This window comes from Scleropages formosus, chromosome 1, assembly GCF_900964775.1.
Source record: "Scleropages formosus chromosome 1, fSclFor1.1, whole genome shotgun sequence".
Lineage (NCBI taxonomy): Eukaryota > Metazoa > Chordata > Actinopteri > Osteoglossiformes > Osteoglossidae > Scleropages > Scleropages formosus.
The window spans coordinates 33,449,128-33,473,223 of record NC_041806.1 but is presented as its reverse complement, the minus strand read 5'-3'; the positions used below and the strand labels follow the sequence as shown (position 1 = coordinate 33,473,223).

General features: G+C 41.9%; 1 protein-coding gene across 2 annotated transcripts in view; it reads left to right on the top strand.

Annotated features, from left to right (window-relative positions):
- LOC108924088 (intersectin-2-like) overlaps positions 1 to 24,096 on the top strand; it is a 45,870-nt gene that overhangs the window by 1,164 nt on the left and 20,610 nt on the right. The window contains exons 2-14 of one of the 2 annotated variants that reach the window (XM_029252916.1): positions 11,937 to 12,022; positions 15,344 to 15,436; positions 16,499 to 16,562; positions 17,011 to 17,053; positions 17,417 to 17,583; positions 18,554 to 18,844; positions 19,020 to 19,116; positions 19,754 to 19,896; positions 21,315 to 21,378; positions 21,664 to 21,801; positions 22,192 to 22,283; positions 22,640 to 22,902; positions 23,910 to 24,059. In XM_029252916.1, coding sequence (XP_029108749.1) covers positions 12,020 to 12,022; positions 15,344 to 15,436; positions 16,499 to 16,562; positions 17,011 to 17,053; positions 17,417 to 17,583; positions 18,554 to 18,844; positions 19,020 to 19,116; positions 19,754 to 19,896; positions 21,315 to 21,378; positions 21,664 to 21,801; positions 22,192 to 22,283; positions 22,640 to 22,902; positions 23,910 to 24,059 — 1,608 coding nt within the window. In that variant the 5' untranslated portion in view covers positions 11,937 to 12,019. The remainder of the gene's footprint in view (positions 1 to 11,936; positions 12,023 to 15,343; positions 15,437 to 16,498; positions 16,563 to 17,010; positions 17,054 to 17,416; positions 17,584 to 18,553; positions 18,845 to 19,019; positions 19,117 to 19,753; positions 19,897 to 21,314; positions 21,379 to 21,663; positions 21,802 to 22,191; positions 22,284 to 22,639; positions 22,903 to 23,909; positions 24,060 to 24,096) is intronic. The other variant, XM_029252920.1, reaches the window with a different exon arrangement.

Here is a 24,096-nt window from a genome sequence, read left to right as displayed (position 1 = left end):
GAGATATTTGCAGATAGGTGATTCTTAAGTAAACCTAGTTTAAGAATCACATGTCTGCAAATATGTCTTGTATATGCGGTTTGGTGTGTGTTGAATGTGATCATCCTACATCTGTCAGCAAGGTGAGCTCTTGATGGAAGACATCTAATAGAAATGCCGAGACTTAAATGACGAAAGAAGCTTATTATTTTAGTGCATCAGTAGATTTGGATGTAAAACGTTCAGTAGAAATTATTTCCGGACACATTGCTGAGTACATTAAAGGTTCCTAACATTAAGTCACTGATAAATGCCCGCATAAAGGCTAGTCACTTGCATATCACCGTGAAATGTGATATTTTTCTTTTTGTGGCATTGTCATTTGAATTTGGTGCACTGTCATTGAATTGTTTGTATTGCTGAAAGAGTAATTTGCCTTATGTCTAGACATATGCCACCAGAAAGCACCTTTTGCTCTTGAATGGCAATTCCCTGACTGGCAGATGACTTTGAAGAGCCTCCTTTTCTGTCAAACCAAACCATGTCTTGTGGTATAATTAAGTGGTACACATCACCTTTTTTAAACATAGATGTTTGTGATGTCATTGGAGGCCTCTGCGCTGTTGCACATCATCAAAATGCGTTGACGGTGAGGTTGTGAAACAGGGAGGCAAAGCGAATGTGATGGGCAAGCAGGAATTCGAGATGACTTGGCTCAGAACAGAATGCAATATGTGAGAAATGCATGGAGATGACCGACAGAGATACGCTGAAAGAATGCTGAGCCTTTCTCTGCCGGTGATTGCGCTGTGCCACATCCAGACCCTTTACAAAAGAACAAAGGGCATGGAGAAACTTCTCTCTGTGTTTGTGTCCCATTGGTGTCCGAGCACAGCGGAGTCGACCACGGCATAATCGAGCAGCTGTCTGTGTGGAAGGTGCTCGGTCATTGTCGAATGCAGAGCTGAACCGAGACCGCTGCGTCAGTAACTGGTTTAGGCAGGCAGGGTCACTGGTGTGGGGAGGTGTGGAAACCGCTACTGCCTGCACCACCGGCGATAAAGGAAAGTAATTGTACTGCCCTGTTAAACCAGATTATCGTAATTCCTTCGGTGTCTGTGTGCCAGAGCAGATTTTCTCCTCGGTATTATTTTGGCTTAAGAAGTTAGAAGACTTGGACCCTTGTGATTTGACACTCTGCCACCAAGTTTTGTGAAATACCAGGGGTTCAGAGTCATCGCTGGTCTAATGCACAGTCAGATGAGTGAGGATTAGCATGTGGTTTTTATTTATGTGGTAGCTGTCATACAATTGATTGTTTTAGCCTGCTGCTTTGGGTATATTATTGTTGAGTAGCAGGTTTCACTGCAGGACCTGGTGACCCACTGCGTGTGCTGGTGTTTGTCTAATCTCCACTTGTAATTGATTACCAGTGATTGAATTGTTCTGATTAAATGGCACAGTTCTGATCATCTGAGCTGAATACAGTAGTTGAAAACTTGCTTTTCCCAGTCTTGTTAACCAGTATTTATATTGAGATATAAGCTGTCATAGCTATAAGTTAATTTAACTGATGTTTGCCTCCAAAGTGACTTCAGTATTAGCTGGGTGCATTAAGCTGCTTACAGTGATTTACCCCTTTGTACTGCTGGGGTAGTACAGAAGCAGCTCAGGGTAAGTACCTTGATCAAGAGTATTGCAGTAAGAGCAGGGACCATTGCAGCTCTGTTTCTGCGTATTTAACGTGTTCCTGTTATTTGAATTTTGAAATTTGACAGAGAATTAATGTAACAGGCTTGCGTGATAACTAATTAACCCCTGGGAACAATGGGGTGCATACATATTCATCAGTCTTGGCTGTTTCTTACGTTTTATTCAAGAAATCAGTATAACATATTCACATCGTGAAAGATGCTTATAGTAGCAGTAACAGAGCATTAGTTCATTTTATAGTAATTTTAAGTGCTGTCTTGTCTCTTGACAGGAATTTTGGGATCAAATTACTGAAGTGGTAACGGAAAAATATTATGCCGGACTAGAAGTTTTAGAGTACTTTATCTATAAAATATCTTTACAGTTTTTAATAATTCTTGAGAATAAAATACATTGTGGCAGCAATGTAGTGTAGTGGTTAGGGCAGTTGAAGGACCTAGGTACAAATCTCACTTCTGATATGTTACCCTAGAGCAAAATACTTACCATGTGCTGCTGCAGAAAAAATTACCCAGCTGTATAAATGGCTAAAACATTGTAAGTAGCCAAACATTGTAAGTCACTTTGGAGAAATGCATCAGCTAAATACATAAATGTAAATGATTACCAGTGACATTTTTTTCTTCAAAACCTTAATTTTATCTGTCTGGAATTAACCATAAATGTTCAAGTATTTACTAAAACACTTGGTGTTTTTAACTATTAACAAAAAGGAACTGGAATCTTTGCTGTAGAATGAATAGGCCCATAGGATGTCTTCCTTCTATTGGCTTAAAATTGCCTACTTTAACTCCCTGTCACTTATGTAGTCTGTCCCCGTCCATTTCTGACACATGACACAAACAGAGCTCCTTTTTCTAGAGCTGCAGTGCATGCTGGGACTCTGCAGTCACCCACGACTTTAAACAGGACCTCTCTCTGTTGAGGGGCTGGGATTTGCACCCAGTTCTGTGCAGGTGTCAGTCAGCAGAAGGCCAAAAGGAGCTCTTAAAGGGTCAAAATTAGTTAGATGACGCTTCTGAATTATTAAAATTACCACATGAACAGCACACACAGCATTGATGAAACTGAAGAGAAGAACCTCTTGTATAACTGAAGCTGCAGATGCAGTACAAACAAAAGATTTGCTTTGGAAACGGAGCACTCCGGAGAAGGTTATGAAACGCTCACAGAGCGAGCTGCTCAATCAGCTCTGACCACTTGTGCGCAAGCATGATTAATCAGAGCTCAGCTCAAGGTCCTTTCCTCTCCGTGCACTTCCACACACTTGCCTGAATTGGTTCAGAGGTACGCAGGTAGGTGTGATTTCTGAACAGCTGGGACCGCAGTTGGCCGTTGCCCTTTGCCTACGCTGCAGGCTGGGAGGACTGAAGCCGCGTCTGTGTCCAGGAAGTCAACTTCAGATCAACGTGCCTGACAGGTGCAGAGGTGTGTCCAGAAAGTGATTCAGGATTTTCCACATTTGAGTTTCTGTCATTTTTCACTTTCAGCAATGGAATCAATTGGTGGTAATTATCTATTGGTGAAGTGGGTAGAGTTATCACCTTGGAGTTGTAAGGTTCTGGGTTTGAATGCCACCTCCCACCATGGTATTTGTGAGCTGACATTGAACTGTTACCCAGCTGCATAAGTGGGTTAATAATTCAATGGAGTTTACGATTCAATCCTGGCGTTGCAAGTTGCTTTGTAGAAAAGCATCAGCTACATGAACATATAATTAATAATAATAAATTTTTATTATTTAGGGTTGTGAGATGTGAAAATTATGTATATAAATTGTCAGGGGTGAAAACAGAGCTTGGGCAGACATAGCCTGTTGGTTGTTGTTGTTTGCTGTGTTATGCATTTCATTATGTACATTAAATGTTACATTGCACATGGCATTCATGGTTCATTGGCAACTCCTGTAAAACTACAGTCGTATGTAACAGGTGCTTTTTCCTGCTGGTTTGTTTTCACAAGGCTCTCTTGCATTTGAGTGATGGAGGTATGAGTTAGGTGTCTGTAGAGCTGGTTGCCTGAGTATGGCATCTTCGATAGTGCCTTTGAAGGGGATTATTTTTAAAACTCTCTGAGCTGCTGGTGCCTTGAGCTCCATCTACAGCTCCACAATCCATGCTTTCCTCTTCCATTAGAAGATGTTTGGTTCTCCGCAGTGCTTAAACTAGACACTTCGTGATACGAAGGCATGAATGTTTTTGCTTTCACTGTAACATTTTAAGCTGTGAAAATCCTCCAAGGGTTTGCAGAAGAACATTTTTTTTTTTTGATGTGCTTTCATTTCTTTTCATCACACATGTTCAGTTCAGCTGATACTTTTTTGATGGAGTATTTTTCAGTGATGCTAAGTCATAGCCCCATGTGGACCTTAACCTGGCAACCTTCAGGTTATATGTCCTCGTTGGTAACTGTTGTGCTGCTTGTTGTGTAAGTTGTCACATGGTTTGACATGGTGGGTCTCACTGTAATGCCTCTACACTTTGTGAAACATGTCGCACAGCCAGGATTGCCGGTTTCTGTGCTCCCCGGTCCTGTTTCTCTTCATTCAGGTGTGTCAAAGTGCTACAGGAACACTCCCTCTTTCCCAGATCTGAACAGGCAGGATTCCTGAGTGGTGATCTGCGGTTTGACTTGGTCGCTAGGGATCTGTGTCATGGTGTCAAATGCAGCTTTGGTCCATAGTTGGTCAGTATCCTGGGTTTTCAATGTTATTGTTGGATGCTCTTGTCATTTTCTTTGTCTGTTCACCTAAATTCCTAACAAAAAGCCACCTAGGCATATTGCAATGCCGTGGTAAGGCCAGCTAAGCTAGTTAAGCTATCCCAGTGATAGCATCTGGGTGGGCCTGGAGACGGGTCTGTTCCGATTGGCTGACGAGCACACTCCCATGAATGTTGTTTATATGTATTTATTTAGTAGATGCTTTTTTCCAAAGCAACTTATAATGAACTCTATGTAGTGTTATCAGCCCACCCACCTTATTCAGGAAGGTGACTTACACTGCTAGATACACTACTTACAATGGGTCACTCATCCATACATCAGTGGAACACACTCTCTCTGTCACTCGCACACTATGGGTGAACCTGAACAGCATGTTTCTGGGAGGAAACCCAAGCAGACGGGGAGAACATGCAGACTCCACACAGACTGAGCTGGGATTGAACCCACATCCTCTCGCACCACCTATTCGCTCTGATACAGCAGCGCTACCTGCTGTACCACCATGCTGCCCTGTGCACAGTGGGCTTTGATAAAACAACTTTTAACAATTATCCAGTTCAGGGCCTTGGGGGTCTGGAGCCTGTCCTGGAAGCATAGAACGTGAGGCAGGTTAGACCCTACACAAGGTGCCAATTCATAAAGGGGAAATCATACACATTTGCTCACACACTTCCAATTTGAGTCACCAGTTCATCTGAAACACCTCTTTTGAACTGTGGATGGAAATCTTGTCCCACTGTGTCACCATCGCATGTATTCGTATAATCTGAATTTTAGCATGCGGAAACAGTTGTCTTATTAATGTGTAAAATGGCTCATGTGAAAGTCTTTGTCCGATCTCTCCTCTCTGTCTGGAAATCGTGAGTGAACATTTTCAGCTTTGCCTCCGTGTTCTTGTTAAGTGTTTGCACAGTGAGTACCTCCACCCACAGCAATAATTTCTTACCAAAAGGAGGATGAAAGCTTGATCCAGATAAGCAATATTATTGCAGTAATTTTTCATACCTATTGTTAACCTTTCATTACTTCTGTCTGACTGAGGTGTGCCACAAGAAATGATTGAAAATGTTTTTATTTGCTTATACTATTGTCTGTTTTTGATGCCATTAGTCACCAGTGGTATTTGTCAAAAGCTATCTATGTGTGAAGTATGAGTCGGTACAAAGGAAAACCCCGGATGAATGCCACATCATTGTGTGCTGAATATTTCCAACATATTACCTTCGATGCTATGCTGCACTTGATATTAGATTGTCGTCTTGCAGGTACTTCGTATCTTGTTTTGATAAGTTGATCAAAACCAAGAAAATCTACAGATAAAATTTTGTGCTTTTACTTTGTGGGTCTAGTAGTTTCATTTGAACATTTCATGATTGTTTATTTTCCACGGCATTTTGTCTGGTTTGTTGTAACAGTATCAGCCTTGGGCTGTTTGCGTTCATACAACCAATGCTGTTTAAGGGTTTTTGTGTTAAACAGTGTATTGTGCAGGTGCTTGGTCAGGAAACATTTTAATAACCATCATAAATGATTAACCATCTTCAGATGAGGCTGGAGAAATAACTTGTCTGCTTTCGTACATCTTAGCATTTCTTCCTGTTTTCGAGATATGGTCCTCCTCAGCAGCAGGCAGTAAGAGTGTGATTGACTGGCTTATGCTGAACGATGTAGCCTAGCCATAAGTGTTGCTTATGAGGTCCGGTGTCCTTCCCTGCATCGTAATTCTTGTGAGAAATTCTGTAATTTTCTTATGTATTTATGCATATAAATCTTCCGTTTGTCCATCTGTTATCAAAAACCACTTGTCCAGTCCAGAGTTGGGACTTCTCCAGTTTAGATGGGAACCTATTCTAGGAGCATGGGGAGTAAAGCAGGGTACACCCTCGACTGGATGCCTGTCCAGTTCAAGTTCAAGTTTTGTCACTTAGTACGAGATACAGTGAAATGCTTTTCCAACTGTCTGTAATACAGAATGATAGAAGAGATAATACAAATAAGGCAATACAAATAAAGTAGAAATCAGAAACTTATTACAGAAATATGAAGAATATATAATGATGAAAATAACATAGAATAGATAATAAAGTATGATAAAAATATAGTGGTAATAAATATAGTGGTCTAAAAATGTGGAAGAACAGAAATATAATGAAGATGTATTTGAAATATATATCAAAATATAGATGTGGAGTCCAGTATTGAAGGTTAAATAAAAAAGTGCAATGTGTGCAATGTTGTGTGGGGAAAAAAATCTGCGCAATATTCGGCTCAGATAGCGCTCCTTGTGCATACAATCCAGTCTCTACTCTATGGTCTTATTCTGCTTAAGAGCCAGTCCATCGTTGGGCAATTTACAGTCACTAGTTCACCCAAAATGCACCTAAAATGTTTTTGTACCGGGGAGGAAACCAGAGCAACAAGAGGGCACCCAGGCAAACACGGAGAGAATGTGGAAAGTCCGCGTAGACTGAGCCAGTTTCAAGCCGTGTCTCAACCCCATACCACAGGAGCTGTTAGGCACCAGCACTACTTGCAGCACTACTGCACTGCCTCTTCATTCAGTAATGTTTTCTGATGACGAATGCAGATGCTTTGAACCGTTTTTGTTTATTTTGTCTTCTATTAATAAACTCATGTTTAAAGCCCTGCTTCTTTGGGTCCCCCTTGTGATCCCTGCAGTGTTGGATATGAGGGTGCATGAAAAACGGAAATATCCTCAATTACTAAGATCAATGGAAGAAACGTCTGTACTACAAGCTAATGCTGACCGTTTGGGATTTCAGCATAAGTCTTTCAGGCAAGGTTTTCGGTTTCCTGATTCAAATACGTATTTGCATAGACATTCATAGTTTTTTTTGCTTTTATTTACTGCTTGTTAGTCTTTTTTCATTTATATCTTTCATTTTGAGCTGGCTCTCTTCCTACAGTCATCAGAAATAATGTGTCAAGGTTATGTTTGCTATGCTTATGGTTCAGGATTGTGCCAACTCGTGGATGTTTTACTGGCTGCTCTTGCATTACTGAATACATTTAAAATGCATTGCCTGTGTTGTTTAAAAAACAATGTAGTACATACTTCATGTGTCCTTCTGGACGAGCATCCATGTGGAAAAGCAACAGGCAACACTTGTTACCAAAGTTTGTTTCCATGGAGTATGCTCTTGGGGAATGGCTTCAGTCCAGTAGGGCCTTTTAAAGAGTGGGAAGCTTTTCCTTGGCCACCTGCACTTCCTTTTTCTTTCATCACTCCTTCTACTGTTTTCACGCCTGGAGGCAGCCCATCATTTCTCTTCATTGCATAGTGCAGTAAAAGTACTGGAAACTGAGCACACCTAAGGGCTGTACCTGTGGAGTTTTGAATGTTGCTTTAAAGCCCTATATTCGTGTGTGTGTGTGTGTGTGTGTGTGTGTGTGTGTGTGTGTGTGTGTGTGTGTGTGTGTGTGTGTGTGTGAGAGAGAGAGAGATGGAAACTTCATTTAGGCAGTCAAGATATTTAGTTCATGATGTAATTAAAGAAAGCACGCAAAAATTTATCTTTGTTATTTTTCCTTTATGCCAGAAGCCCTTGTGCTGAATGTCTTGCAGGGTTTACATTTTATTCATTTATATAGCAGGATATTTACTGAAGCCATTTGGCCCCAAATACATTACGGAATGGTTATGCAACGAGAACTTTATAATGGCACTATTAGCTGATAATGTTACTTAATGCCAGTGGAAAAAATTGTTCATCATAGGTAAAGGTATTGATTCAGACTCAGTAATGGCCACTGTGCTAAAAGTTAATATGCCCTTGGAAAGAAACAGACCGAAAAGACAACTTTAAGTAGCTCTAATAGCTCTAAGGAGTGGTAGCCCTATAGAGTATGAATATGTGGATTGACTAAATTTATCTTATATATATTTTTGTATGCAAGCAGACAGGCAGATCTCATTGTTGTTTACGATCTTCCAAGAATTTGAGGATCTGTTGGATGTTTTTGTTGGGCTGTAGTAATATACAAACAAGTGTGTGTTTGTGTGTTATATGTAATTTATATATTATATGTACATATTGATTTTCATGCACACTTATTCCCAAATATTTACTTAAGTAATGCCTTTTTTGCAAGGTGACTGACAAAATTAGGTTTGGGTACTGACTGGGAGCCTATGGGTTTTAATAGGTTTGGGTAATTTTTACTGGAGCAATTTAAAGCAAGCACCCATGCTCAAAGGTACTGCAGCAGAAGATGGGATATAAATATCGATCCTTCAGCTGCTGGCTGATGCCTCAGTCTACTACAGTACCCTCTGCCCCAACAATGGTTTGTACATTCACTCTTGGGTGGTAGGTGTGCTCTTCAAGAAGGGGACATTGAAGGTAATCCTTTAGGGTGAAGTCCATTTCTCTCACTCTGTTTAATGACCACTAATAAGTCTTCAGTCTCATTAATCTGTACATGGAGTGAATAATGTGGCCAGTACTACTACTGAGTACAGCCATGAACGGGTAGCTAAAACAGGTACTTTATTAGTCAAATCAGGTGCTGTTGCGGCTCACTGGAGCACATTATTTTAGGGTGTGTGTTCACGAGGATTGTGACTGCAGACCATGTATGAGTGCCTCATATTGAGCTTTTACTTCAGTGTAGATCTAGTAATTAGTCTTTAAACTGTTTGGTTGTCATTTCTCTTCTGCAGGCTAAATCTTTAACATGATTATTTTTCCTAGAAAATCAACTGCCATAGTATGGTGTTTCATTATTAGTGAAACTTCTTTGGTACGGCTTAATGGGTATAAATTATCCCAGTAAGGGAGATGTCATTGAAAAGAAACCCCTGTAAGCAAAGCCATTCGATGCAAAGAGTTGTCTTTGAAGCCTGAAGTCTAGTAAAGGAAAATTATTAGTTGAAGTGGGGATTTTGTAGATTTTTTTTAAAATTATTAAAGTATTGTGAACATGCAGTGCTTACAAATGCATGCAGCAGTGGATTACAAATGAATTTCTAAATTAAATCAATTTTTTGTTTATTATTATTCTACATCAGCCCTGTACTTTCATTGTAAAACTACATGTACACATTGATTTTGAAAGTTGAAATTATGATTAGTGATCAACTGATATACACACACACACACATTTTCAGAACCGCTTGTCCCATACAGGGTCACGGGGAACCGGAGCCTACCCGGCAACACAGGGTGTAAGGCCGGAGAGGGAGGGGACACACCCAGGACGGGACGCCAGTCCGCCGCAAGGCACCCCAAGCGGGACTCGAACCCCAGACCCACCGGAGAGCAGGACTGTGGCCCAACCCACTGCGCCACCGCACCCCTCAACTGATATATTGACCGGCTAATATGCCATCCCAATATTTGGCATTGAGATCAAGTTGATGCTCAATATTGGCTGATGATGTCCCTGTGACATGTTAATTTGCGCTAATAAATCCTCAGTTCAATATTAGTGCTCCCTGTTTATGGGATGATGGATTTGATGACTTGCATATTAGCTGGTCACCAGCTCAGTGGCCTCTCTAGAATAGATTGCTGCCAACGTTAAATAGAGGGAAGTGTATCTTTGACTACCTGCTCTCTATATATTGGTATTGGGAATAGCTTTTGAAAAATCTATTGACAGTCCAAAGATGTGTTTTAGGAGAATTGGTGACTCTAAATTGCCTGGTGCATTTGTGAGATTTTTGTGTGGTTAACTGGTCTTCTTTCCAGGGTTATTTTCTGTTTTTTTTTTCCCTTCTTTCTTTCTTTCTTTATGTGAGTTTACGTTTGCCTATTCCCCTTAACAGATGCCATCATTCACACCCCCAGAGACATTTCTTAAAGACCAGTATTTTAGTTTTCCCTCTCATGACGGTCCTTCACATGTGAGCTGTGTGCAGGAAGCCACCCAGTTGGACTGTGGGTGGAACGTGCAAGAACACAATGCCTTGCTTTCAGCCCAGTCTCCTTCCAGGGATGGCAGGAGTTCTGGGCGTCGTCTTGGTTGGGTGGGAGGGACATAATGCCACCCCTGTTTTTTTTTTTTTTTTCCTTTTTTTTTTTTTCTGTGCACCGGAAGAGAGGATGGTGGAGCTTCATTTGTATTTATTCAGCAAGGGATAGGGATTGAGGGGGTAGGCTACTGGGAAGGAGGTTTGGTAGGCTGGGCTGTGTGCTGTGGGTCAGCCTTGTAACAGTATTTCAAGCATGTTAACATAGTGCTGGAGCACAGCATTTATACTAGCCATGGAGAAGAGAAAGTTAAACAGGATGTTTTCATCTTTTAAGGAGAACTTTCATTTATGTTGGGGAGAAACTTTGTAGGCTTTAACACATTTTTTCTGCAATGTGTTGGAAATGGATTATAAGTCTTGGATGGTGCTATATTTCTACTTTAAGTGTGAGCTCTAGGGGGGCACTCTTAAATTCATCTGTTTTACATGCATTCCAACACCAATACACCACATCCTCGCTGTTAGCTAATGAAGCTCTTTACAAGTTGAAACTGTGTGTGTGGCCTGAGGTAAAATGCAAGTGCAGTTCCTTGAGTCCCCGTGACCAGAACCAAACAACTTTCTTGTAGGACCCACCATCTGCAGCAGACACCTCAAGGTCAGACCCTGCAAGAAGGCTGCATTAGGTCCCATTGCCTCACTTGGCAGCTTCTTCAACTTGGGGTTTCCTGCCATCACAGCACTTCTGTTCTTCAAACACAGCAGACACACAGCGTTTGTGCGTGACAGGGCCATCCCCTTTCAAAGCGTCAGCAATTACGTAACATTTGATGGTCGACTGCAGGCATCCTGCCTGTGACACAGCACGCTTTCAGTCTGGGAAGTGGGTGGGGAGCCAGATGCATCTCTGTAACCTTGACCAAAGCTGTTCTGTTTGGCATCGCCCTCATTGGCATGTGTTTGGAGAATAACCTGTCAGCGGTACTGCGATGCGCTACAAGGCAAAATGTGGGTCTGAATTTGGTGTGTGTGTGTGTGTGTGTGTGTGTGTGTGTGTGTGTGTGTGCGTGTGTGTGGTGTTCATGGACAGTCCTTCACCTGGTTTGACCACCTCATTGCTTTCCTTTAGTGTTTTTTCACATACTAATTGTGTAACACTGCACAGTGTCACCTGAATCAAATTGAATGAAGTCCCATCTGAGCTCTGAGATGCTCTATATAACGTCTTACAACTTTTCTTCTGCGTTACACTTCAGATTTAATAGTGTTCACTGGAAGTAAATTGAATATGCAAGACCCATGCCACTGTTCATGCCCACTCTCTCTTTTGCAGTTGTTTTTGTATAGTTGTCTTTACTGTGACCATTGCTGTGACAGAAATTTTGGTCGTCTCTCTCTGTGTGTGTGTGTGTGTGTGAGAGAGAGAGAGAGAGAGCTGTGCCTTGGACAGAGGAGCACAGAGTGCTTCCTGTGTCTGTCTAGAGAATCTGACAGTTGATTCACTGCACCTCTTCCGTCTCCTCCTCCTGCCTGTATCAGCAATGGGAGGATGTATGAACTTTGTTGTGTGTCTGTGTTGCAGATGAGAGTGAGCTAGCCAGCTGAGTGGACTGGGACTACCCCCCAGCCTAACCCTTCTGCCCCTCCCACCTGCAACCATGATGAATGGTAAGGGTATCTTTTTTTTTTTTTTTTTTTTTTTTTTTTTGGTCATAGGTATTTGCCTGTGTGATGTTTTGTGAGTGTCTGAGCAAATGTTCCCAAGTGATGTGCCCCCAGCAGGAACGGGACATAAAGTGGATTCTGAACAGCTTCCTTGCTCACTCGAGAGCGCTCGGGTTTTCCTGCTGCTTCTTTGCACTCACTTTGTCTCAGCAGAGTCAGGGACCAGCAGGGCTCCTGTGATCCAGCTGGGAAAGGAGCTGCGGTTGGATTTCTGCCAGGAATTTTTGTGTTCTAGTAAATACTTGTCATCAGCAAGGTGCTGTTTGTGTGACTAAATCAAATTTTAAGAAAGGGATAAATTAACTTTCTTCACCATCATCTTACAGTGTACATGGTACTACAATAGCAATGCTTTTAGACCAGCTCTTTCACGTATAATTTCTTCTTAATTTTATTGTTATGTTGGTAAAATCTGCTAAATCAAGGCGCTATAATCTGGAATTTTCTCTTGAAGATTTGAATATCTGGAGAAATGCATGCTTGTCCTGCTGTCGAGCTTGGATTTGCTTGCAGGGACTGAGGAAGTGAGAACTGATGGTGGTTAAAGTTGGACGGGCAGGTATTTTGGTACCACGCAACTGAGCATGTTTTCAGGATAGTCGTTTTGACAGCTAATGGATGAGGTTAGACAAAAGGTTGCAATAAATCAGCAGCCAAGAATTCAGGCATGTGTTGCCAAAAGCCTGTTGTACAAATTAATTAATTTAGCTTTTTTTGAGAAACTGAAGTGTATAATGTTTACCTCTGCTGCATTCTGCCTGAATGCAGCAGAGGTAAACATTATACACTTCACAGTTAGAAACAGTAAGAAACTGAATTCCACAGAATATAATGTTCTACAACCTCAGAAAACAACTTCCCTGTTTGCTGTGTTGGACCTGCTGTATGAATTTACAGTACCGCTGAAAAGTGTGAGTATATCTGGGCTAAACTTGTATGGGAAAATGGGCCGAGGAGTCGAAGCAAAATAAACCCACCAGAGTCCACTATCACTGGGAAGTGCTGCTGAAGAGCTGAGCGGAAGACGTATTGGCTGACTCCCTGATCAGTTTTGCTGAAAGTGCCTCGGGGAAAACTAATTTCTAGAATGCGCATTTGCTCTTTTCACTGAAAACTAGGCACTGTCATGAACTGCACCCACATCGCTGTGGGCTGACTGTAAAGAGGTCCTTGCTGGACACCATCTACCTGTAATGTTTTAGATAATCTGACCTGAAGTTTCAGGACATTGAAATGTGACACTTAACCTGATGTTAGTCAAAAAATAAGTTAATGAAAAGATTAATTTGCAGTTTCCATCATTGTTGTTTCTTTATTCAATCATTATGGCCTTTTCAGTGAACCCACCAGTAGAAGTACTAATGAGGTGATTTAGGCTGTCCTTTGACTCATGGGAGTTCATGCATTGACAGATGATACTCAGGTATTTTTATGTGTTCAGAAATTGCTGTGCCCTGAACATGTAATTTTAAAAAGAGTTTTGACCACGCGGGGAGCGTGGTGGCGCGACAGGTTTACCCGGTGCTTGCTGTGTGGCACGTCTGGGGTTTGAGCCCTGTTTGGGGTGCCATGCAATGGAAAGGCGTCCTGTCCTGGGTGTGTCCCCTCCCCCTTGGCCTTGTGCCCTTTGGTGCCGGGTAAGGCTCCGGCTTGCTGCAGCTCCACTTGAGACAGGTGGTTGTTGATGGTTGGTTGGTTGGTTGGTTTTGACCACTAGATTCAAATTTGCATGCCAGAACTTGCATCACACAAATTTGTTAGTTATGATCAGCAACTGATTGACCTCTATTTGGCATGCTTGATTTTAAGTAGAGAAACTGGATGAATGAAAAAAGAATGGATGGTTGTAATGCAGAAGTGGTTGACACACACCTATATTTATCATTGCTTTAAAAAGCACTATGTTACTCTCTGCGGAAGTGTTCTGGCTTCAAAATGTTACAGAAAGTAGCAGGTGTTTGATCATTTGACTTTGGCTTGGAACTTCTAAGTTAAAAATTTTGATATGCTTCTGTATTCTTTTGTTGTTTAAAGTGAAAATTTTAATATTTAGTTTGTGCTGTGTTTTAACAATAACCCTCCAGAGTATAATGTAATGGGCAGAGTGGTACTTTTGTGGGTTTACAGAATGAAGAAGTAAAAAAATGTAAATTACTGAGCAATTTCTGTGTCAAAATAATATCAAATGTCTAGTAAGGAGTTTGGGTGTTGTAGTTTGAATAAATGTCCCTAGCTGCTGTAATTTTACTGTTCAGCATCATTCTGTTTCTGTTCAATTCACGTCACTAGTTTTTATCCCAGTATTTAATTATATATGACAAAGATATAGTAAAGAAAGATGAAAGCTTGATACTGACCAATGTTGTATATATCTGTTAGGACTGAGTAGGAGATTGTGGAGATAATTTACTTTTATTTTCAGTAATCTTAAATGTTTCAGGAATGTTGGTTAAAGTTAATGAAAATCTCACTCGCGCGCGCGCACACACACTGACTGAAACCACTTGTCCCGAGGGAGGTCGCGCCAAACCAGAGCCTAACCCAGCAACACAGGGCACAGGGCTGGAGGGGGAGGGGCACACCCAGGACGTGACGCCAGTCCGTCGCAAGGCACCCCAGGCGAGACTTGAACCCCAGACCCACCAGTGATCAGGCACAGGTCAAACCCGCTGTGCCTCCGCACCCCCCCACTAATAAAAATAGTTAAATAAAAAAAATACTCCAAGTAAATGGAGGTACATTTGTACTGTGTAGCTTTTACATTATTCATTTAGCAGACACTTTTCTTCAAAGCCACTTGTAATGATTACTGTCACTATGTATTTAGTTGTCACCCTTATCCAAGGTGAATTGGTGTGAACTCTACACAGGCTGAGCTGGAATTGAACCCATGTCCAGTGGCGTGAAACACCAGAACCATGCATCATGTCACCTCTTTTTATTGGTTCTGACTTAGTAGTAAAAATTACTTTGTAATAGACTTCCAGCCCCAGTTTTATTTGAAAGGTGAGTGATCAGTGCAAAGGGGGTGCGGTGGTGCAGCAGATTTGGCTGGGTCCTGCTCTCTGGCGGGTCTGGGGTTCGAGTCCTGCTTGGGGTGCCTTGCAGTTAACTGGCATCCCGTCTTGGGTGTGTCCCCTCCCCCTCCAGCTCGCCGCGCCCCCGCTTGGAACAAGTGGTTTCTGACTCTGTGTGTGAGAGCAGTGCACTTCATTTTAACTTTGGTTTTAAAATGCTTCTGTACCCTTGTGTGCCTCCCTTCAGGTGGTCGCAGTATATGGGCCATCACCCCAGAGGAGAGGGAGAAACATGACAAGCAGTTTGACACCCTGTCTCCCACTCTTGGCTATGTGTCAGGTATGTTATGATTCTCCATGCTCCCACATGATTCTCATGTAGAACATGTTTTGCCAGAGTTGAACTTTGACGGTTTTGATCTTTGTTGACTGTTTGTTTACCCATTTGTACAAGTATAAGAAAATTGTATCCCATCAGCAGTGTAACCCTGAATTAGATTCCTGTGCCAGGAGGTTTAAGGTAGCAGCACATCATATGCAGCTCACTGCTCTGAAGCAGGTTTGCAGAACATGTATAGTGTGGTCACTTTTTCCGGGGGGGTGGCAAGGAGCCCAAAGTTTACAGTTGGTGAAGATGAAGGGTACAGGTCAATCACATTACTTCTGAAGTACAATGATTTGATGCTATTGCTTCACTTACCATGTCCATGAGATTGATGGTAGCAGTTTGCAACCTTGTGAGGGAAGAGTGTCTGGAGGGTCAAGACTAATTTCACTTTACGAAAGGGACGATGTGGTTTAACCTCATTAGAGCTGCAGGGGCTGTTCGTGTTTCACCACCTCACACAACTCCCCTTCTCCCGGAGGAAACTACATGTGGCACTGCCTCTGTAACACATCTCACAGTGAGCACGCAAAAACAACAGCAGTCTGTGGTGGAGCACAGGGTGCACTGCTCCTAGCTCCTTTCTGCTGAGTGCTCTGTGCATGGAGGGGGTGTGTGCTCGTCGGTGCTATGGTAGCTTATCTTTCAGTCGCATTGGCTGTTGAAAGGAATGATCCGGCAGTTCTGCCTGGGTGATGGCCAAGGCTAATTAATCAGTGGCACTGACTAGATCCCATGCTACACCTGGGGTGTGAAACGCACTGTTCAGCTCCAAGTTACACTTCTTTTAGCCAGTCCACCCTTATATTCTTTCCTCTACCATTACAAGCTTGTTGTTCTCTGTAACCTAAAAAAGCCTGGTTAGCAATGCATCAGAGTTGATTATCCATGCCTTTTAAGGAGCTAGGAGAACATGCCATTGCTTTGGGGTGTTTGAGCTGGTGTTACTAGAGCAGAGCTGAGGACTGAATCGCTGTGTCTCTGCATCCGTAACATGACGCATCTCTCTGCCTGCAGGAGATCAGGTACACTCGTTTTTCCTGCAGTCAGGGCTCCCGAAACATGTCCTGGCAGAAATATGGTAAGGGTTCTTGCTACTTCCTGCCTGTGGGTCTTTGCGTAGTTGCTAACACACTCATATTCCATTTAATGACCTTGGCATATCATAAATAATAACACTTTGATTTAAAGGAACTATTAGAGAAATACTGTTACTACACACAATGTAACTTAACTTATTGTTGGTCATACAGTTAAAATTTTTGCTAAAATAAATACTACATTATGTAGATTAAAAATGGATGCTTTAAAGATTTTTTTTTTAAGTTGTACAGTTGTAAATTTGCAAAGATTGGACATACTTATAATCTAGAAGGGCACATAAATTATGTAAAATATATTGGTGCATCACTTGAAGATCCATAAAACATAATAATCATGTAGGGATACGTGAGTTAATTTTTTCTATAGAGCAGTTCCATTTCAAATAGTTACAATATTTTTTTTTTTTTTCTTTTTCAACCATTTAGTGGACAGAAACACTTCTTTCTGTGGAGGAAGCATGTCTGTCAGGTCAAATTCCCACAAACCTATGACATACCAGAGCTTCAGACTTCAACTGCAGCTTCCTCTTTCAATCTCTGCCTCTCCTTTATCAAACGATTCATATGTGTCAATAGCATTTCCCTCTATTTATTAGCCTTTGACCATGATTAGAGCATACCAAGACAGGATGTTTAATTTTAATAATAGAAACTATGGTCCCTCTTGGAACTATGCTCACAGAATCACTGTATTTTACACTTACACTTTGTGTAAGTAATACATATATTTAAACGTGACATGATGCTTGATGGAAATCAGGACATAGTTGAACTTGCATCTTAAATTTGATTTATTAGCAGTACAATGGTTAAAACTCTGTCTCTGGTGCAGGACACTGGCTGACATGAACAAGGATGGGAAGATGGACAGACTAGAGTTCTCCATTGCCATGAAGCTTATCAAGATGAAGCTGCAAGGCAATGCCCTCCCCTCTGCGCTACCCATCATCATGAAGCAGCCGCCTGTGGCACCACCCATGACGTCCTCATCACGCTATGGTGTGGGCAGTCTTTCAGCCACCCGGTCACACGTCCTGTGGTTAGAGATGTAGTCAGCCTGGAGGCTGAATTTTGTTGTTAGATGTGTGTTAAATTACAAATTCCCATATACAACCTGGTCCCTAGCATGATGGCTTCCTGTAACTGAGTCAGTGAACTAAATGGAAATGTGCTGTACTCTTATGTTTCTGAAATGTATTATTTTGGAATGAAGACCTGCTAGTCACAGAGTATTGGGTAGGGCTTGACTTCCAGAAATGCTGGAGAATGTGCTGCCAAATAGAAATGGAATCAGAAAAAGATTCGATGTATGACAGAGCATGTAAAACAGCGCCCCCTGGAGACACTCGTGCTATTTGCAAAGCTGAAGGAGTAAAGGATGGAATGAAGCAGTAATTCAAAATGAATCAAAAGTCTTTCAGAATGCCAGTAGCTGGTGTTTTTCCTATAATTTAGTTGCTCTTTACTTGCACAGTTGTAGTTTGCCAGTCTCTGTTAAGACATGGTGCAGCAGGTATCTTGTCCTTATCACTGTTTATGTGAAACTTTGCTCCTGTGAATGGGAAACAAGCCTATGGTGGCACTACTTTGATTTATAATGCAGAACTGTGTTATCTCGCAGTTGCATAAAAAAGATATGAAAAAATTTTAATATGTATAGTGAGGGGGGTGCGGTGATACAGCGGGTTTAGCTTATGCCTGCTCTCTGGTGGGTCTGGGGTTGGAGTCCCCTTTGGGGTGCCTTGCAACAAACTGTTGTCCATTCCTGGGTGTGTCCCTTCCCCCTCCAGCCTTACGCCTTGTGTTGCCAGGTTATGCTCTGGCTCGCCACGAGCAGCTTCAGGCAGTGTGTGTGTAATATGTGTAGTTTATAATCAGTGTTTTTGCTTCAATTTTGCCTCCATTTTTTTGACAGTGGTTGGTGGTGGTGATAGTTTGATCTGAGAAGGCAACAAATGTCTTTCTCCAGGAATGGGCTCTATGCCAAACCTATCCATCCTGCCTGCCATGCCCATGATATCTGCCATGCCCATGATGTCCACCTCAATGAGCTCCATGGGAACCATGACTCCTGTGACGCCGCTGGTGCCTGCAGGGATACCCATAGGGCTAACCACAGCATTGCCTGCAGCGAACCCCACAGGGATGGCCATGCCTGTTCTCCCTTCTGTCACTACGCCCACTTTGCCCAATGGCACTGCAGGCTTCCTTCAGCCCACCCCCATCAATAGTGCTGTCAGTCAGATGGCACCTCGGGGAAGTGAGTATGAGTGCTTTCTTTCGCTCAGTTCTCCTTGCAATAAGAATGGTCTTTGTTTTTCTTATTAGTCTGATTGCTTTGAGCTTTTAAAATGTCACTAGGTCTCAAGTCCCATTAGGAGACACTTCCCCATTGTGGTCATATTCAACAGTACAGTATATCTGTTTTTTTACAGCCCTCCCTCTGTCCAGCTCCTTCACCTCATCTCCACTTGGGTTTACCAGCACAGGAATGACCAAGACACAGTCCCTCTTGGACCTTGGGTCAAGCAGGTAATTGGGACATGGTCCTTGATATTAAGGTTTTCAAGATACCTGCAGTTTACCACGTGTTTGAAACGGCTGGGAATATTTACAGAACAACTTTCTGAGGATATGTTGAAAACCTGAGTGCTAAGCAGTCTGGCTGATAGTTTTTTTTTTTAAACGGGTCTGTTGAACCTCTTTACAGTATCAAATGTCTCTATTACCACCCATTACTTTCAAAAGGTCATGTAATGATACATGTAATGTTAGTTCATGGGAAACTCTGGTAAGTCGCATTTTATTGACACAGCTTTGTTCCTGAAAGGTATGTGAATGAAGCCAGTTAAATGAAGCTGTTTTCTTAGCCCTGAGGTTCACAGCATTGGTGTGAAAGTTCCTGCTTGCTTATGCTAATGCACATTGCACTGTAGTATGATACCGTCTCTATATTCTTGTACAAGTTGTTAAAACTGCTTTAGTCATTCCTCAAAGTGAAAATATGAATTATTAATTTTGTGTATTCTCTTATGAGTCAGTGAGTCCCACGCACCAGCTGTTGAGTACTTGCATAAATTTAAATTCTAAATAAACAGTGGAAAGCAGGAGGGCTGTGTTCACAAGTCTCCTTGAAGTGATTCCACCCTGGTCTCTGTTCTCTGCTCAGCTCCAACTCCTCGTCCACCACCTCCCTAGCAAGCAGCTCCCCCAAGACGGGCTCCTCCGATTGGGCAGTGCCACAGGCGTCCCGACTCAAGTATCGACAGCAGTTCAATAGCTTGGACAAGCAGATGAAAAACTACCTCTCAGGTTAGTAATTTGAGCACTGCAGTGGGGCTGCTTCATGCATTTCAGTCCAGATGTTTCCTTGTTATTCAAATTCTTAGGCAGGGAGGCCTTCAGAATTTGGAGTTTTTAGGAGTTAAAGATGGAAGAGTGTTTAGCTTGACCTTCACTGCACAGTCCTCTGGGATGAGAGAAAATCCATCTGAAATGAATAAAAAAAAAAAAATAAAAAAAAAAAAAAAACTGGATTCATCTGTTCATTCATCTCACCCTCCATTGTAATAATTCAGTTTTAATTCAGTTTAATTTCAAATTACTTATCCAATGCAGAGCCACAGTAGTTCAGGGCCTATCCCAGAAGCGCAGGTATGAGATGGTATTGGATGGGATAGTAGTCCGTTGCAGTCCATTGCAATCACACACACTCACTCACTCATGTATACAGAAAAGCACAATTTAGTATCTCGGATTTGCCTGAAACACATGAGGACCACATGCGAACTCCAGACAGATGGATTTGAATCCAAAGGCCAGGAGCTGTGAGGGATGAGTGCTACCCTAGAAACCTGGTGTTATCTTTAAATTAAAAGTCAAGAATTTGAGAATGGTGCCTGTACATGCTGCTATTTGGTTTAGTACATTCTACATCAGGAGAAAGTGTATTGTATATAAATCTGACTACCAGCAATAAAAATCCAAATTAATATTCAGTCTATATAGTTATAATGCTGTGTACTAACAGAGGCCAGCTTCAAATCTAGTGTAATAAAATTGGTTTAATTGCTGGATTGATTTAACAGATTGTGAGCATTACTTCGTAATAAAATATAAAAAACTATTTATTTCTTCTCATTTCTGGGTTGACTACGTCGGTTGAGAAAAGATAATTGTGCCAAACATTTATGCTCTTTCATCTCATCAGAAACTAAAGTTTTTAATCTGATCATATCAAAAATATGGTTGTTTCATTCAAGATGTGGTGTATTAATACTTCAGTGTTTCTGATATTATTCAGTCAATTACAGCTACTAATTATTAGTAATTAATGAATTACTACTAATTAGCACAGATCTTTGCAGTTTATACAGGCTGTCATCTGGGAATACAGATTTATACCGATGCCTAGTGAAAACATTTTGGACTTATCTCTTTTTATAATGATTAACAAGACTGATATTTGTAATATATGAAAATTAATTATTCTTGCATTCAGAATGGTAAAATTATTGGAATTTTGCTTACATGTTAATATATTTGTCAAAATTATGTGCTGCTTATCAACGTGTTTTATGTTTGAATCACATTAAGGTCCAAAAGGAATTTGATGAACTGTGACCTCTTGTTTTCTGTGCAAGTGTTTACTTTGAGAGCTTGTGATGGAGTTCGAGTCCACAGGTTCCAGGTGAGCGAGCTTGACCACTGACTGTTAAACTGGTCTGCAGGTCCGCAGGTCAGGAATGCTATGGCTGCCTCCCTGCTCACTCAGACACAGCTTGCTGCCATTTGGTAAGGGCCTGCTTTTAGCCTGTAGCTGTGGAGGATTTGATATCAGTGGAATGTCCATGGATCTGTATTTTCATGCTAATTCACACACCTGCTGTTTATTGATTTATCCTCCCCCAGTGTTTTTTAATGCAGTTCAAAGTAAAATGATGTTAGTGTTATGCAAATATTCCAGCCCTGTGAAGGCCCATTGTGCACTCTCCAAGTGTGAAGTTATACTGTTTTTGCCTGTTGCTACTTCTGTATGGTTCATAAATTCTCCCAAACCCCTGCCTTGTTTTCCCCAAGGAACTTGGCAGATGTGAACAAGGATGGGCAGCTGACAGCAGAAGAGTTCATACTGGCCATGCATCTGGTGGACATGGCCAAGACAGGGCAACCGCTGCCTCTCACATTGCCTGCAGACCTGGTACCTCCTTCCCTCAGGTATCTTGATGAAAAGTGAAAGAAACCCCATGGTGAATCTAATGCTGTGTGAGAGGGGGAAAGCTTACCTTCCAGGTAAAGTTAGTGTTCAATAAATTTTTGCCTCAGAAAAGTGGAACCCTGAGCGCATACCCAGCAGAGTACAAGTACTTTATTACAGGTTGAAAGTCCCAGAGCAGGCTGAGCCATTATGCTTGAAACAATACTTGCGTAGTGATTCATAAAGAGTTCACCATGTTCTTTCTAGCAACTTTGAATAGGGCTTTAACAGTGACTAATGCATATACTTGGACTGTTGTTTGGCAGTTGCCCATGTATGGAGTGATGGTAGTTTTGGATCTTTATGAAACTGCATTTTTTTTCTTTCTTGTATCGGTTTTGTTTTTTCAGAACTGGGAAACCAGGTGAAAACGTACCTTCCACCTACAGTGCAATAAATGATGACTTGCAGGCAGAGCCACCACAGAAGACAAAGAGCAATGGTACTCTCGTACCCGCACACATACACACATGCAAACATGTCATACACATTCAGAACATTTTCTGGTCTTTTCTTACAGATACCATGTCAGAAAATAACCTATTACTTCTTGAGTTATTCCTAGTATCAGAGAATATAGCATGATATCGGGTATTAATTGGCTGTCTTGTGCAAAAATAGTTTAATACCAGATGCTATATAACAATTAGCATAATTTAATCTCTTCATTCCTGCATATTACTGTGACCATTCCACCCACTGGGCAAGCTCCATAGCCACTTCCTTATTTCTGATATCCCTGTGATGTCCCCAAGGGTGCAGGCCTCAACTGTCCTGCTTTTGTGTGCACTACTGCAGTGTCATTTGAGGATAAGCTGAAGGAGAACTTCCAGCGGGGCAACGCAGAACTGGAGAAGCGGCGGCAGGCTTTGCAAGAGCAGCAACGACGGGAGGAGGAGCGATTGGCCCAAAAGGCCCGAGAGGAGCAGGAGCGCCGTGAGCAAGAGGCTCGAGAACTAGAGAGAAAGAGGCAAGAGGAGCAGGAGAGGAGGCTGGAACGGCAGCGGGAACTTGAACGACAGAGGGAGGAAGAGCGGCTGAAAGAGTTAGAACGCAAGGAGGTGAATTCATGCAACAATGTTGTTTACACAGCTTCATAGAAAGTTATGTGATGTACACTGACCCATTTTCAATCAGATCTTATTATTTTTCAGTGCAATCGTTACTGCCCCGTTAAAGAGCTTATATCAGACCGCACAAGTCTGAACATGCATTTGTAAACACTGACAGTGCTAAGCAAAATATTCAGACCTTATTGAAGTTTTAAAATGTTGCTGAATTAAAAAAATGCAACTATATCTCTGTCCTGTTAGTATTTCTGTTACAGGGTCACAGATATAAACTGAAATTATTTCTCTTCAGATACTGTAATCAGAAGCAAAAAATGAAATGTTTCTGGCTTCAGTAATCAGACCCCACACTTTATTTTTTTGTTAGTGCTTAATTTATTCTGCCCTGACTGTGTTGTGGAAGGTGTCTACCAGCTCAGCATACTGGCCATGGGTAATGTTTAACTGCTCTTCTTAAGAGAGGATGTGGTCTAGCAAGTTCCTTGAACTGCACTTGGTCTGCAGTTGTTGGGACTGCCACTGTTTTGTTTCCATGCCAGTGTTGTTTTTTCTCTGACCTTTGGATCATTGTCTTGCTGGCCAAAAAAGGAAAAAAAAAAATCCTACCAAGCTGCAGCTTTTTTTTTTTTTTTTTGTAAGTTTGAAGAGTTCCTTTGTACCGTTCCCTTGTACTTTGTGCCATGAATCATTCCTCCACTGCTGACAGCCTCTGCTAATGAGAACATCCCCAGAGTGTATGCTGCCGCCACCATACTTCATTGTAGGGATTGTGATTTGGTCAGTGTTACTTTTGCATTACAAACAGAAAGCTGACACAAGGCAGAAATCTGTCTTGTTCTCAGATACCTTTTCTCCACCACTTAGCTGTATCACTTTGGTGCTGTCTGGTAAACTCTAGGGCTTTGAGCTGGATCTTCTTGTGCGAAGACTGAGTGTGTGTGTGTGTGTGTGTGTGTGTGTGTGTGTGTGTGTGTGTGTGTGTGTGTGTGTGCTGGTAGGCAGCCAAACAGGAGCTGGAGCGCCAGAGGAAGCTGGAATGGGAGCGGAGGAGGCGTCAAGAGCTGATGAGCCAGAGGAACCAGGAGCAGGAGGACATTGTGCGATTGAAGGCCAAGAAGAGGAGCCTGGAGATGGAACTTGAGGCCGTTGTAAGCATCAACACACATCCACCCACACATATGATTG